This window comes from Dipodomys ordii, unplaced genomic scaffold (genome assembly GCF_000151885.1).
Source record: "Dipodomys ordii isolate 6190 unplaced genomic scaffold, Dord_2.0 Scaffold131, whole genome shotgun sequence".
Taxonomy (NCBI): domain Eukaryota; kingdom Metazoa; phylum Chordata; class Mammalia; order Rodentia; family Heteromyidae; genus Dipodomys; species Dipodomys ordii.
The window spans coordinates 2,583,100-2,597,023 of NW_012267347.1; the positions used below are offsets into that span (position 1 = coordinate 2,583,100).

General features: G+C 46.5%; 1 protein-coding gene across 1 annotated transcript; it reads right to left on the bottom strand.

Moving 5' to 3' along the window:
* Positions 1-9,663: 9,663 nt before the first annotated feature.
* Positions 9,664-11,656, bottom strand: Ackr1 (atypical chemokine receptor 1 (Duffy blood group)). Its single transcript, XM_013030546.1, has 2 exons — positions 11,150-11,656; positions 9,664-10,684 (listed from the first exon to the last, which is right to left on the bottom strand). The coding sequence occupies exons 1-2, from the start codon at positions 11,168-11,170 to the stop codon at positions 9,701-9,703; spliced, it is 1,005 nt and encodes a 334-aa protein (XP_012886000.1). The 5' UTR covers positions 11,171-11,656; the 3' UTR covers positions 9,664-9,700.
* Positions 11,657-13,924: the final 2,268 nt, after the last annotated feature.

Sequence of the window (13,924 nt, forward strand, 5' to 3'; positions counted from 1 at the left end):
CATTGGCAGTGAAGCAGCATGAACTCTTCTGAAAGTCAGTGGTGCCCAGACACAGAGCTAAGAAGCAGGGTACCCTGTATAGTGGTGCACTAGCCAGGGGAGGGCATGTTAGTTTGTCCTTGCTTCTAGGAGTGCACACATAAGACCATGGACATTGAGACCCCACATCTCAGTCTATCTACAGCAGTGCTGCTGTGGCAGCATCTTCCTAAGATGTTTTCTTTTCCTAGAGGAATCTCTCCACCAGAGCAGGAGAGACAAACAGACAGACAGAGACAGAGACAGAGAGACAAAGAGAGAGGAAAGAGAGAGAGAGAGAGATTGTGATCTCCATCACCACCATGAAGCCCTCACACTTCTGATGTTTGGGAAATGTTTAAGGAATATCTACATTTACATTTTTGATGTAAAGAGAGCCTGAGGGGAAGAGGAAGGGGGATGTGACTTTGTCACTTTTTCTCTTTTTTTTGTTAATCATAGGGCTTGAACTCAGGGCCTTGGCACTGTCTCTGAGCACTCAAGGCTAGCGCTCTACTACTTGGAGCCACAACACCACTTCTGGTCTTCTATTGGTTAAATAGAGATAAGAGTCTCATGGGGACTTTCCTGCCCTGGCTGGCTTTGAACCGTAATCCTTAGATCTCAGCCTCCTGAGTAGTTAGAATTACAGGCGTGAACCACCAGCACCCACTTTTTCTAAAGCATGAGAAATAAATGTGCAAGGCCTGCCCCCAGTGCATTGTAATTTCTAAACCTTGAGATAGAAAGTGGACAGCAGGGAGACTGGGGAAGGAAATGTTCAGGAAGCCAGGGCTGAAGCAGAGCTGGGGCAGGGTGAGAGACGGAAGATGTTGAGTGGAGACCATACCCAGGTTGAATAGTCAACAAATTATGAAGTGCTTCAGAAACTTCAGAGTACAAAGAAATCACGTAGGATCTCGTTCAAGCGCATATTGTGCTATGACAGTCAATCTGGAGTGGGATCTAAGTTTGCATTTCCTGCAGAGGATGCTGGTATTGCAATAGTCCTGTGGGCCCATGGTGCCGTGCACCCCAACAACAAAGGTGGAAAGCTGACTCCCAGTGTCCTGCTCTTTTACAATTGTGTCTTGGTGAAATTTTACCTTATGTTTACGTCTCAAAAGGCCATAGGCATTTTCCCAATTGCCTACAGGGTGGACTCTTTTTTAAATCCTAATTACAGTGTATTTCCTTCCAGCTGTAACTCATTTTACAGCTCCCACATCTGTCAGCTCATTTTATCTTTACATCAGACCTGTGAGCTAAGTAGGGCAAGTGTCATTACCTGCTTTTTCTCAGATGAGAAAATAAAAATCCTCAGAAAGCTGGTGAAATGCTATCACCTGATAGAATGCAGGGCCCAGGCCTCCCAGTGCTCTTTTTGGACACCTAATGTTGATATGTTATGTGTTTTCTCGGGAACTGAAAAATGGCCTAGTATCCAGGAGAATTGGTTATCTGTTTTATAAAAGTTGTGAATCCTTGAACTCCCTTTAATAATAATAATAATAATGTAGGATAAATTTGGAAGGCAATTCCTGAGATCTCTCAAATATGTACATTATATAGTATATATTATATGATATGATATAGAGAGAGTGGTAATTGATTTGAAGTCAAGACCTCATGCTTGGTGGGCTAATTTAGTACCAATGAGCCATGCCTCCAACCCTGTATTTTGTTGGTTGTTTTTAAGATATGATCTCAAATACCTCTAGACTGTGATCTTCTTACTAAAGGCTTCCTATGAGTTGTTGGAATGGCAGGTGCATGCCACCATGTCTAGCCTCCCTCTGGGGGTTTAAGTCTCATGTACTGTTCTGCTCTCTCTGGCCTGAAACCATGGTCTTTTCAGTCTCTGCCTCCCATGCAGAGATGATAGGCATTATGGTTGAGAAGGTTCATGTTCATAGCCAGGCTGACCTCAAACTACAATCCTCCAGATTTTAACCTCCCCAGTAGCTAGTATTACAGGAGTTAACTACCAGCACATAGCTGACACTTGTATTTTAAAGATCAATTTTAGAAGATATGTATTTAGACTCCTTTGCATTCTTTTTACAGGGCTCCTTCATTTCAGCAAATTCTGTGGACAAACTTGGGTCTTGAAAACCAGTAGGTACTGAAGTGGCAGAGTCTGACCACTAGAGGGACCCCAGATACCAGCTAGATTCTCTCTCTCTCTCTCTCTCTCTCTCTCTTTCTCTCTCTCTCTCAGTTGGTGTCAGAAATGGAACCTCCCATCTTGGAAAATTCAAGTGCATTATCTATTATCTGGTAAGAAATCCTTAATTGTTCTACAAACCAGGTCATGCAAAGACCAAAGTATATGAGTCCTGCATCCAATGGATTTAAATCCAGAAACCAAGAAATTAATCAAGTAAGATGATCGAATCAAACTATGCATTCTCATCCAATTCTTTCAGTTAACATTGTCATAGGATTTCAGAGTTCTGGTACCAAATACTCTGACTCAGAAAATCTTGGGTTCAGCCAAAGATTGTTGGAAATGTCCAGGTGGTTGTGTTGCGCTGGCGTTTGGAAGAAATTGAGAAAGCCTCTAGACCAGCCTCAGCTCAACCCAAAGCCCAGAACTGCCTTACTACCTTGTGTTTATGTGCTACTGTCCAGCCTCAGCTCAAATCTTTTACATAACTGTGAACTCATCATGCAGATTATTTCTGCTCTCTTTATGTCTCCTTCACATTTTCACCAGTTCTGTTCTCCCATAGCAACATTTGTAATTTGTATGTTTATTCCCTTCATCTCTGTTTTCCATGTTGACTTTTTACATTGTATGAGGCCACAGACCACATCTGATATATTCACCACAGTAAAACAAGAACACAGACCTTTGTAGAATATCATGTACTCCTGAATATATGAGTTGGGGAAACTCTTGTTTCCCTCTCACCTTCCCCCTTCTCTCTCTCCCCTTCTCCCTCTCTTCCTCCTTCTCTCCCTCCTTTCTTTCCTTGCCCCCTTCTTCCTTCACACACGAGTATGACAGCCTATCTTCACAGCACAGACTCAACTGAGGAGAGCTTTTCCCTAACAGTCAGTGCAAATTAGTCACCCTGTTGTTTCTTACCAGCCTCCATTTCCACCTCTAACATTGCACATGTCTAATGCTTCTTTCAGAGCCCAGTTGCTCATTCATTCCAGCTAAATATTTTCTATACTTTTCCTGTGCACATCTTCTATCTACAACTGACTCCTCTCTCTCTTACTCTTTCCCTCTTTCTCTTTCCCTCTCCCCTACTCTCTTTTAACTCCTCCTTATAGAAGTAACATGGGCTCTAGATTGTCATCATTTTGCCTACCATCTTTTTGTTGTTGCTGTTTCTTTGTGTGTGTGACAATCCTGGTGCTTAAACTCAGGACCTGGACATTGTCCTTGAGGGTTTTTGTTTTGTTTTGTTTTGCTTTTTGCTCAAGGCTAGCACTTGAGCCAGAGAAACACTTTTAACTTTGTTGTGTTGTTGGTTAATTGGGAATAAGAATCTCACAGGTTTGCCTGACTAGGCTGGCTTTGAAATGTGATCCTCAGATCTCAGCCTCCTGAGTAGCTGGAATTACGGGCACTTCAGCTTTGCCCACCATCTTTTAAAAGCTTTGTGTTGTTAGTGGTCCTGGCAACACATGATTCCCAGAGCTGAGCCTCCATTGGGAATATGCCGTGCCAGGGTGGGAGTGGTCCTGGCCCTCCCCTGTCCTGTTCTGCATCTCCTGATGCAGTCTGAGACTGCATTAGCTTTTTGGCTTCCACACACTCTATTGAATCATCATTAGCTTGTAGCCAAGTGAAACCTCTAAGTCTTTTTTTTTTTTAAGTAAGAACTGTTGAGCCAAGTCTCCCCTATCCTATCTTGTACAAATTGATTTTCTTAAATATAGCTTTTTTTGCATTCATCTCTATTAAATTTTATTTAATTTCTACAATTTTGCTAGCCTAATGACCTTCCCTCCTCTGGCTCCTTCCACACCCCCAAGTGCTCTCCACAGAACCTCCTGCCAATCAGTCCTGTCTGTGAAGTGAACCACCCTTCCCCAGGGACTGAAAGCTTCTGAGCTAATCACAGACAGCCCACTTCTTTTGCTTTGTTTTAGTTTGTTTTTACCTCTTTCTCGGGTCATAGACAGGAGTGAGCCAACTAATTTGCACAGCACTTTCTCCTTAATGCTCCACACCCATTCCCTCTCCTCTGGGTAATTGACTTCCAGTGCATTGCCTTCCAGAATCTTCATCAATCACCTTGGATGACTTCCCTGCCTCTGTACCTAGGGAACATTCTTGGATATGGAGGTGAAATGGGGGCTGAGTAGGATTTTTGTTGCTTGGTCTTGAAGTTAGCAGCCATTGTCTAGGAAGACTTGGAGGGCTTTGGAGATGTTTGAGACCCAAATATTTTCAAGGTTGTTCAGCAGAAGACTGGGAAATCCTGAGATCCATGGAAGGAAGAGGGTAGATGGAGCCTCATGGGTCCAGTGAGATGATGATGTCTATGATTGTGGACTTAGTATGCAAAAAATTCTGTGACTGTCATGAATTATGTGCAGTGCTTCAAAGGGTTAATCTGTTCAAATACCCAGAGCAGCAGAAAGATAAATTGCCACGAGGGGGCAACAGGGCCCAAAGGGTGAAAGAAGAAAATGGAAGAGAGCTTCTGTTTTGAAGGGCATGGGCTGGGAGATGCAGGAAGTTGAAATTAGAATGGAGGGACAGAGGACCCTAATACATAGACTGAAGTGACCTTTAGGCTCAAAGAAGAGTGAGCTTCTTTCTTAGAGTGATAAAGCTGGAGGACATGTTTAAGCTGTGGTTTTAATTCTGAGCCAATGGGAGACTTTGTCTTCTAGACTTTAGGGAGTGTCCTTTGACACACTTTTGCTTTTGAATCGCCTTTGCCTTGCTGTCCCAAGCCCAGCTGTTGCTTTCCTTTCAAAGGAAAGAAAGCATTGTTTCTCCAATATGTGGCTCAGGCACATTGGTGAAATTGCCCCTCCGTTGGTCAAAACTTGACATGGAAAATTGACTCCCAGTTCTACAATGACCAAATGACCTGAAAGAGATGTCTTGAAGACTTAGGGGAAAATGTTGTATTCTGTGCCAATTATTTGTCTGTTTTCCTTTATCCACTGGCATGTGAATCCTGCAGTGTGCAAAAAAAAGCTCTTTATATATAAAATGAATTAATAAATTCAACTATTTAATCAGTGTTTACTCAGCTCTGACTGTGTGATGACCACAAAAAAAAGAAAGAAAGAAAAGATCTTCTGCTCTTGGAGCTTATATTGTCTGATAATGAAAGGAAGGGGTGGACAGGTAATGAATTTTTAAGCTAATAAGTGAATCACCAAGACAGTGCTTGGCATGAGATGCATGCTACAACAAATATAGCCCAAGTGAACTGCTAGAGGAAAATGGGGTATGCAGAGAAGCCAGCACCACTTCCCATCAGATACCAGGGAAGGTCAGACTTTGATTTAATATTTGCACTGAGATTCCAAGGATAAGAAAGTATGAGTCATCACGCTAAGAACACAACAAAGAGAGTTCTGGGCAGAGGAGATGTCAAGTGAAAGGACTCTTAAAGTAGAGAAGAGATTTTCCCATCCATCTTTTCAGAGAAGAGAAAAACCCCCACGGGGAATAAAGCTTAGTGAACAGGGGGAGACAAAGCCACAGACTGATAATGGAAGGCCTACAAGTTGGTTCAGAGCACTTGGGATTAGCCCTAAGTGCAGTAGGGAGGAACTGAATGCCAAAGTTGAAGTGTAATATTCTTTTTTCTTTCAGAAAGATTCTATACCATTGGCTTGATTCCCTAAGTGATGTAGACCCTGCCCCCTTCCTTAGTGATAACTGATCTATCTGGAAGGAGAAAACAAAGAAAAGACCAGAAGGCTGGGCTCTGGCGGCTCATGCCTGTAATCCTAGCTATTTGGAAGGCTGAGATGTGAAGATCATGGTCCAAATCCAGCCCAGGCAGGAAAGTCTATGAGACACTTATCACCAATTAACCACCAGAAGTGGAATGTGCTGTGGCTCAAAGTGGTAGAGTACTAACCTTGAGCAAAACAAAAGCTCAGGGATGGTACCAGGCCCTGAGTTCAAGTCCCACCACTGACAAAGAAAGAAAGAAAGAATGCAGGGAGGGAGGAAGGGAGGGAGGAAAGGAGACTAGAAAAGCAAAGGATGACATTTGACCCTACATATGACGTCTTCTTCCAGGACGCAGAGAACTTGGGGGGGGGAGGATGTTAATAATTATCTTTAAGCAAGAGCAGATTTGAGATATTATGTGGGAAATCCTATGGAATACGCAACTTTAAATGCTTCCAGATGTGGTAGAAGCCTACCAAGATAAATGAGGCAGAATGGCAAGGATTGGGGAAGTCAGGGCTCTCAGTTTGGAAATCAAGTTTATAAACAGCTGGACAATGAATAAGAAGAGATCATTGAGGATTGCAAGGACTTGGCCCTCTCAGGTACAAACAGTACCTAAAACATTTTCTCAAATTTAAGTGTGATGCTAATATATCTCTCTAAGGCACAGTCTCCCGTTTCCCTAAACATAGTGTCCAGAAGCAGTCTCCTGGAGATTCCCTCTTCCCTTCATCAAATGGGTTTAGGAAAACTAGTATGATACTTCTGCTGAACTGTCCTCTAAACATCCCCTTGCTTGCTCCACACCAGTCCTTCCCAACTCACCTAGAGGTCTAAAGATGATTTGGAAGGACTTGGTCTTGTTAATTAACCTAAACAGTCACATTCATCTGCAAGGTGCGTTACTGTTAATTAAAACTGCGATTCTCCTTGTGCCCAGACGGCGGGCTGCTGTTGTCAGAATAATTAGATAGCATATGATGGTTTTCATGCAAATCCCTGGCAATTAGAGTTGGCAATGAATTGGATTTGAAATCCCAGGGAAGCTCTCCATCAGAATTCCTCCAAGAGTGTCTCCAGGAGGGAAGTAAGGGTAGAGAGGAGGGAGGATCGGGAAATGGGGGTGGATGAAACAGGGTGGGGACCAGGCATCTGTTTCCTGGAATCCAGCAGTATTTAATGTGCACTGTCCAAATCCGGAGCACCAATGTGGTGTTCAAGCTTCCCTCTAGGAAAAAAAAATCTTTCCTTAATATAAATTGACCCTCCCTAAGGCATCCAGTGTTTCCAAGAGCTTGTCTCCTCGACTCTCATCTTCCTGAGAGTTTTTGTTAGCCAGGAGGCCTTTGCTATATGAACTCATACAGAGTTAAAGTCTTTGCCAATACTGAGATTAAATTCTGAAGGTTCTAAGGTAATTGGATTTGTATTCCTGAAGAATTGCAGAAAAGACACCCAATGCTGGCTACTGGAAGCATGGTTGGTGGCATACAGTGGGTTAAATGGACAGGCTTAGTTGGTCCACCTTCCTCCCCCCTCCCCCAAGCTGTAAAGAAGGACTGAGGTCACAGTTCCATTTCAGGAAGCCCTATCCAGTTGCAGCACACATAATGACGGCAAAGGGCCACTCTTGCGGGGATTAGTGTGAGGCCAGCATTGGGAGCAAAGAAGGAGATAAAAGTGAGGACATTTGTCTCCAGCTCACTGTCCTCTTATCTGCTGCCAGCTTCTTCCTTGGTCTTTGCTCTGTGATAGATTTGAGAGTCTGGGGTTCTCCCCACCTGAAGAAAATGAAGAAAGGAAGCATGGGGTAAGCGTCAGATAGGACAACCCAAATGGTATTAAACTAAGGTTAGCACTTGCATCAGGTCCACAGTGGAAGATTCAAGGAGTCACAAACAGCTTCACCTCCCCCTCAACTAGGTCAGCCACTAAATCCAGTCCCTTGTAAGGGAGGAGAGCAGCATCTGGTGGGATTTAGAAAGCAGTCAGGGCCCAGAGGGACGATTTTGAAAGGAGGTTGTACAGGGAATAAAAGAAAAACAAATAAACATCCCCCCCCAAAATAAAAAAAAAAACTGCTAGGACACATTCACCAACGGTGGTTGGAGACTTGAGCATGATTTAGAATTGTAAATGATTCCCTTTTTTTCCCCCATTTTTTCTCTCTTTTCTGTTTTAGAATGTCTCCCGCGTCTCAGTCGGTTCCTAGATCCCGCCTTTCAATTTATAGGGCACCAATCAGAAGCTGAAGCTGGTGGTTGCTAAGAGACAAGAGGTGGGAGATTTAGAGGCTTTGTCAAGGCACCCACCCAGGAAAATTCCCTGAGCCTTTTGCACCCTCCTGCTTAAGGTAGCCCAAGACATCTCTGCTTCTCTCCCACACTCTCTCATTTATCCCAATCACAGAAACAGCTTATGGGAGAGCACAGGTAACTTGACACAGATGCAGGGCACCTGCATAAGTTTCCCCAGCCTTCCACTGAGTTGGCAAAAGGACTTTTGTGACATTTTCATGTCAGAGGTGAGTTTGTAGTTGGCAGTAGTAGATGTGACCCCAATGAAGAGGGACTCCTCACCACCCCTGCCATAATAACCCAAATTAGGTCGGATAGAGGTTGAGGAAAAACCTCCAATCAGGAGTAAGAAGCTCAAGGATTAGGGGCATATTTGAAGAGGAGGGAACCTAGACTATAGAAAAGAAAGTAGATGAAGAGATTTGGATGGAAAAGGAAAGCTTACTTCAGGAGCCAGGAGGTTTGAAAGAGAAATTCAGGGAATCCTAAGCATAAGATGAATCCTTTTAGATGAATCCTCCCATTTATGTTTCTCCACTCTTCAGGGACTGTGGATCTCTTCTTGCTTCTACTCATCTTATATAGAAAAGCCTAGGCACAAAAACTGGAGCAAAACAAACTTATGTGGCTAAGAAGTGAGTCATCAATCCTGACTCCATGCCCTGAGAATAGGGATAGGTGCAAAATTACTTGAGGAAGAGGAGAGGCCCTGGGAGAGACCAGTGCAACACCCAGGTATGTGTGGTCTGACTGAGCTGCAAGCCCATGTACAGACGCATGCGTCCATCTAATGTAAATGTAGGTTCTAATCGACTGTGAGACAGATATATACACACATGAAGATATGTATACACACACAGACACACAGACATACACACATACACACATGACATGAAACTCCTAAGAAGTTGGTTTTTAAATTACCTTGCTAAGTAACTTAGACCAAGAAATGTTCCCCAAGATGCTTTGCCCACATTTCTTCCCCCAGCCACCCTGATCTCAAAACAAAGCCAGTGAGGGGATTGGAGATAGAACACACAGGCGGCAGGGGGAGGAGGGGTTTAGACAGTTCAAGCAGGAGCAATTTATTGCTTTAGGCTTAATGGTCACTCTTTGTTTTAATTTTTGGGTACTTCTTCCTATCCTATTTTCTCCCTGCAACAGCCTCTTTCTTTAATTTATCTGTTTTAGCCATGTCTTCCTTCTGGTTGTTTTTTTTGGGGGGGGCAAAGGTGGGGGGAGTTAGCTTCTTTCCCCAAGAAGTAATCTCACAGCTCTAGAGAACATCTGTGTGCCCTGAGGGTATTTATATGTCATCCACTTTCTCCCCAGGCCAGCTAGGAAAAACAGATGCTACCTGCAAAGTCTAGCATGAAAGGCCTTTCTCTCTCCATTCTCCTTTCTCTCCTCTCCATCCCTAGACAAAATAAGAAACCATTCACTTCATAAAAGCAATATACACTTTAATTCAGGTCGACAGGGAGGAAAAGAACTAGCATTTGCTTCCAAAGGGGTCCAGATGAGAAGATCCTCTTGCAGAGAGAGACATGGAGGGCAAGGAAGTTCGAGTGGCCTGGTGGCAGTACAAGGCCAGGAGCAGGGGTGTAGCCATGCAGTGTACTATGGCCATGGCTTCTGCCAGGTGTACCATCAGGTCTAGAACCTTCTGGGCCAAACACGTTGTCAACAGCAAGACTCTTGACCTCACTAGATAATCAGATCCCAGAACCACCCCATGAGGCCACCAGAAAATGAACCAGATCCACAGGATGTTGACCCAGGGGCCTGGGCCTCTGCCCAATGCTTTCTTCAGCCCCTTGACCCCCAACAAACACAGTGGCAATACAGCGAAGATGGCAAAACAGATCACACTATGTATGGATTGCAAAACCCCCACGCCCCTCCGAGAAACCAGTGGACAGAGACTGTCACTGGCCAGGGTGATGGGCAACCCTAAAAGGGCAGCTACTCCCCAAATTCCCACAGTGAGGCCCAGGGTGAGGCCTGGGATCTGGCTTGCTCCTAGTTTGGGGCCCAGGCAGGCATGGCTCCCTATCACCAAAGCCTGGGCAAAGGCTGAGCTGTACCAGACCCAGGAGCCTACATGGCACAGAATGGTGCTGTGGGCACTATTTAGCCCTGGTGCCAGAATAGGCACTACAATGCTGAAGAGGGCACTGCCCACTGTCAACTGAGTTAGAAGGGGCCGGCCAGGGCAGAGCTGCCAGTGGAAGAGAGGTCGGAGAAGTGCAAAGAGGAGAGCAACACTCATCAGCACACCCAGGACACTGGCAAGGATGAAGAAGGGCAGTGAGGAGTCATCCAGTAGGCTACAGGAATGGCAGGGGGCCGCTGAATCCAGCATCTCCAAGTCTTCAAGGGACTGGTAAGAGTCGTTCTCTTCATAGCTGTAATTCCAGAAGTCTTCAAAAGTAAACTGACTTATGTTCTTCTCCATTGAGGTGGAGGGCTTCACCTGGAGGACATACCCAGAGAGGACGAGCAGAAAAGCTAGTAATCCCCTGACCAGCCCCCTTGGGTGGAGGCTGGTTGGGAGGGTAGGGCATAAGGAAAGCTTGGGTTGAGAGATCAAGGGAGCTGCAGAAGATGGTGTGATATGGGAGGGGAATGGTGGAGAAGGACAGGCCAGAGAGGCTGAGGAGGTGGCATGCAGTTAGAGTCACAGAAAAGCCAGGACAGGTGTTGTGAGAGGTCTAAGAAGCAGAATGGCAGGGTTGGGTTTAAGGAGACACCTGCATGGAACTTGCAGTGAAGGGAACAGTCGAGTGGGGAAAAGTGGAGAAAAGGGAGAAAGATGTTTGAAAGGGAGAACAAAGGAGTGGAGGAAGGGATACAACCTGAAGAATAAAGACCAGAAGAGTAATGGGAAGGGTAATGGGGGCAAAAAGGGAAGGGGTGACAGTATGGTTCCCACACTCACCGGGTAAAGACAGTTCCCCATGGCGCTGCAGGCTCTGGGCAGGCTGAGAGAACGGCCAAGACAAGCTGACAGCAGCTGTGTGTCCGAGATAAGTGTCTGGGGCTAATGAAGGCCCTCAGGCTCTGGGAAGGGCCAGGGAGGACTGGCTCAGGAAGTTTTACCCCCCATGCCTACAGCCTGCCTAAGCCTCAGGCAGACATGAGGGCACTGGCCAAGGACTTCCTGTTTGGAGGGTGAGTTTGCCGGGTCCTGCTGGTCTCAGGAAAGGAACAAGGTGAAGACAAGGATGGGCATTTCCCCAAAGGTAGAAAGGAAGAAATCAGGGGCTTTCCAGCAAGTGGGGATTCTTGGAGCACAAGGAAGGAAAAGGGTCAGGGGTGACTTGGGAGGCAGAGGTTAAGAGAAGCACTGGGAAATTGGAGTGCAAAGGCAGCTGATAATTCTTACCACTCTCCATCCCTTTGAACAGGATCCAGGGAAAGAGTTCACAAGCTACTCTCCTTTGTGGCAAAGGGTGTTCATGGTGCTTGTGGTTGGATTGTGCGTGCTGTGGGGAGACTGTGTGTGTATCAGAGCGAGTGGGAGAAGGTACCTGTTTCTCCGTGTGCATGTTGTGTATCAGTGCTTGCACATGAGCGGTAGCTGCTAGGCGGTGTCTGGGTGGGTGCATTATTATCTGGAGGTATGGGGATGTCAGGCTGAGAGGGAGGGAGGGAGGAAGGGAGGGGGAGGGCTATCAAGGCTGCATTATGACGCTACTTCAGGGAGAGTTTGGGCATTTGCCTCACTACCTATGGGCTCAGTGAATGCATTTCCCGTACCACGCAGAGCACATGGTCTGACACATTTAAAGTAGGCTCTGGGGGACAATGGGACAGCATATTTTAAAATGGGACTGTTGCCCAAGGGGTAATCCCTATTCATATTTCTGTTGGGAGACATAAAGGCTCAGGAACTGCTTCACTGGCCTGGCATCTTAGTCATAGGAGAATGTCTTCTAGTGATTGGAGCTGTTTTGGTTTGGTTTTTTCCCTCTGGCCAGTACAAAGGGTATGGAATCCCCAGGTGGGCTCTTCTAAGCCAAAGCACCTTCTCCTTGAAGGCCCTTCACCCAGCTGCTTTCCCAGGAGCTCTGCTGTTTCTTCACACCCCTCCTCTCTGCCTCTCATTTAGTTTTTTCATTTGGGGAGATGTAGCCTGGATCTGAGGAGAATTGAACCAGAGGGTCCAAGTCAGCACAAGGAGACAGAGAGAGTAGGAGTTCATTCAGGCAACCATGGGTGCATTAACACCAAGTGTGTTACGTGCCTTCTGTATAGTTCATTTAGGAGCACTAGGGCAAAACACTTAGATTAAGGTCCAAAGGATGGGTACCCTGTAGAAACTCACTCCCTTCTCTTTGGGGGCATCAGCTCAAGTGCGGGGTTCAAACATGAGGGGGGCTGGAAAGAATTTGGCGGAGTTATGGTTGCTCTGTCCTTGCTGGATGAGCCGGGTTTGTCACCTCCATCTCCATCTTAGTCTTAGCATGGGCCAGCACCGCCATCAGGCTGGATGCCCCACCACAAACACTCGGGGCCCCACATCCAGCTGTTTGCGGGAGTGAAGCATGGCAAGAACGCAACACCCCTTGAGTGCCGAGGGCAAGGGGGAGCAGAGAGGCCCCTTAGATCCAGGCAGGCCAGCAGCAGCAGTGAGAGCAGGAGAAAGGAGGCAGCCGAACCACACGGATAATCCAGATATATTGAGGGTGGCCCCTCTGAGATTAGCACAGGAGAGTTAGAAAGATTATAAAGATACACGATCCCCTCCCTGCTCCCATCCCCCACCCCTTACCCACAGACAGACACACACAGCACAACAGCCCCAGCCCCCCCCCCGCCCCCAGTACAAATATGGCTTCTGTGTAATATGGACAGAGTAGAGTGGTTCAGCTCGAAGAGGAAAAGTTGTTTTCCCTAAAGTGGGTGCTGGGAGACAAGGAGCCCAAACAGGCCTGGAACCCAACAGCTCCCTTTCAGCTGTAAAAGGAGGGGAGGGGGGTCCTGGCTTAGGTGAGGGGCTGTCTGTGGTGTCCATGGCCCAAGCCAGGGGCTGGAAGATTCATAAAGGTATTACCTGAACTGAAGGATTGGGCAGCCCTGTTGGGCTGCAGCTGCCCCGTTTCGTACAAATGCCTGTTGTCAGAGCAGGGAGGACATGCTGGAGGAGGGGGATGCCAGGAGCATCCTGGGTCTGAGCTGGCCAGGAAAGGGAGGGTGAGCCACCTCATCTCCATAGCAACCAGCTGGGCCAAAAGAAGGAAGACAGAAAACCAAAAAGCAGAGATGGACAAGACCCAGCCTTCTACTCTCTGGGCATAGGTGATGGGAATGGAGAGTCAGTGCCCGGGAGAGGCCTGAGGGCTGCATAGCAAAAGCTTGGTGCACTGACTCCACAGCTTGGAGATGGGAGGTAGAAAGAGGGGCTGAGAGAGAAATGCACAGCTGGGCAAAAACACACCGTAGGATTCCTTTTGATCAGGGTGGACATTGGAAATGGCATGGGAAAAACTAGGATAGAGCAGTGTCCCAGATGAGGTACAAACCCTGACTAGGAAGCCTCCACTTCCAGGGCCCTCGTTTGCACATCCCACACCCCATCCACCTGCCCAGGACCTCTGGGCCCTTGATCATCCTCTTCCTATACTTTTCATTCACATAGATCTACACACACAGGTGCACACACATGCCTACATAACACACACTGGCACACACACACACACACACACACACA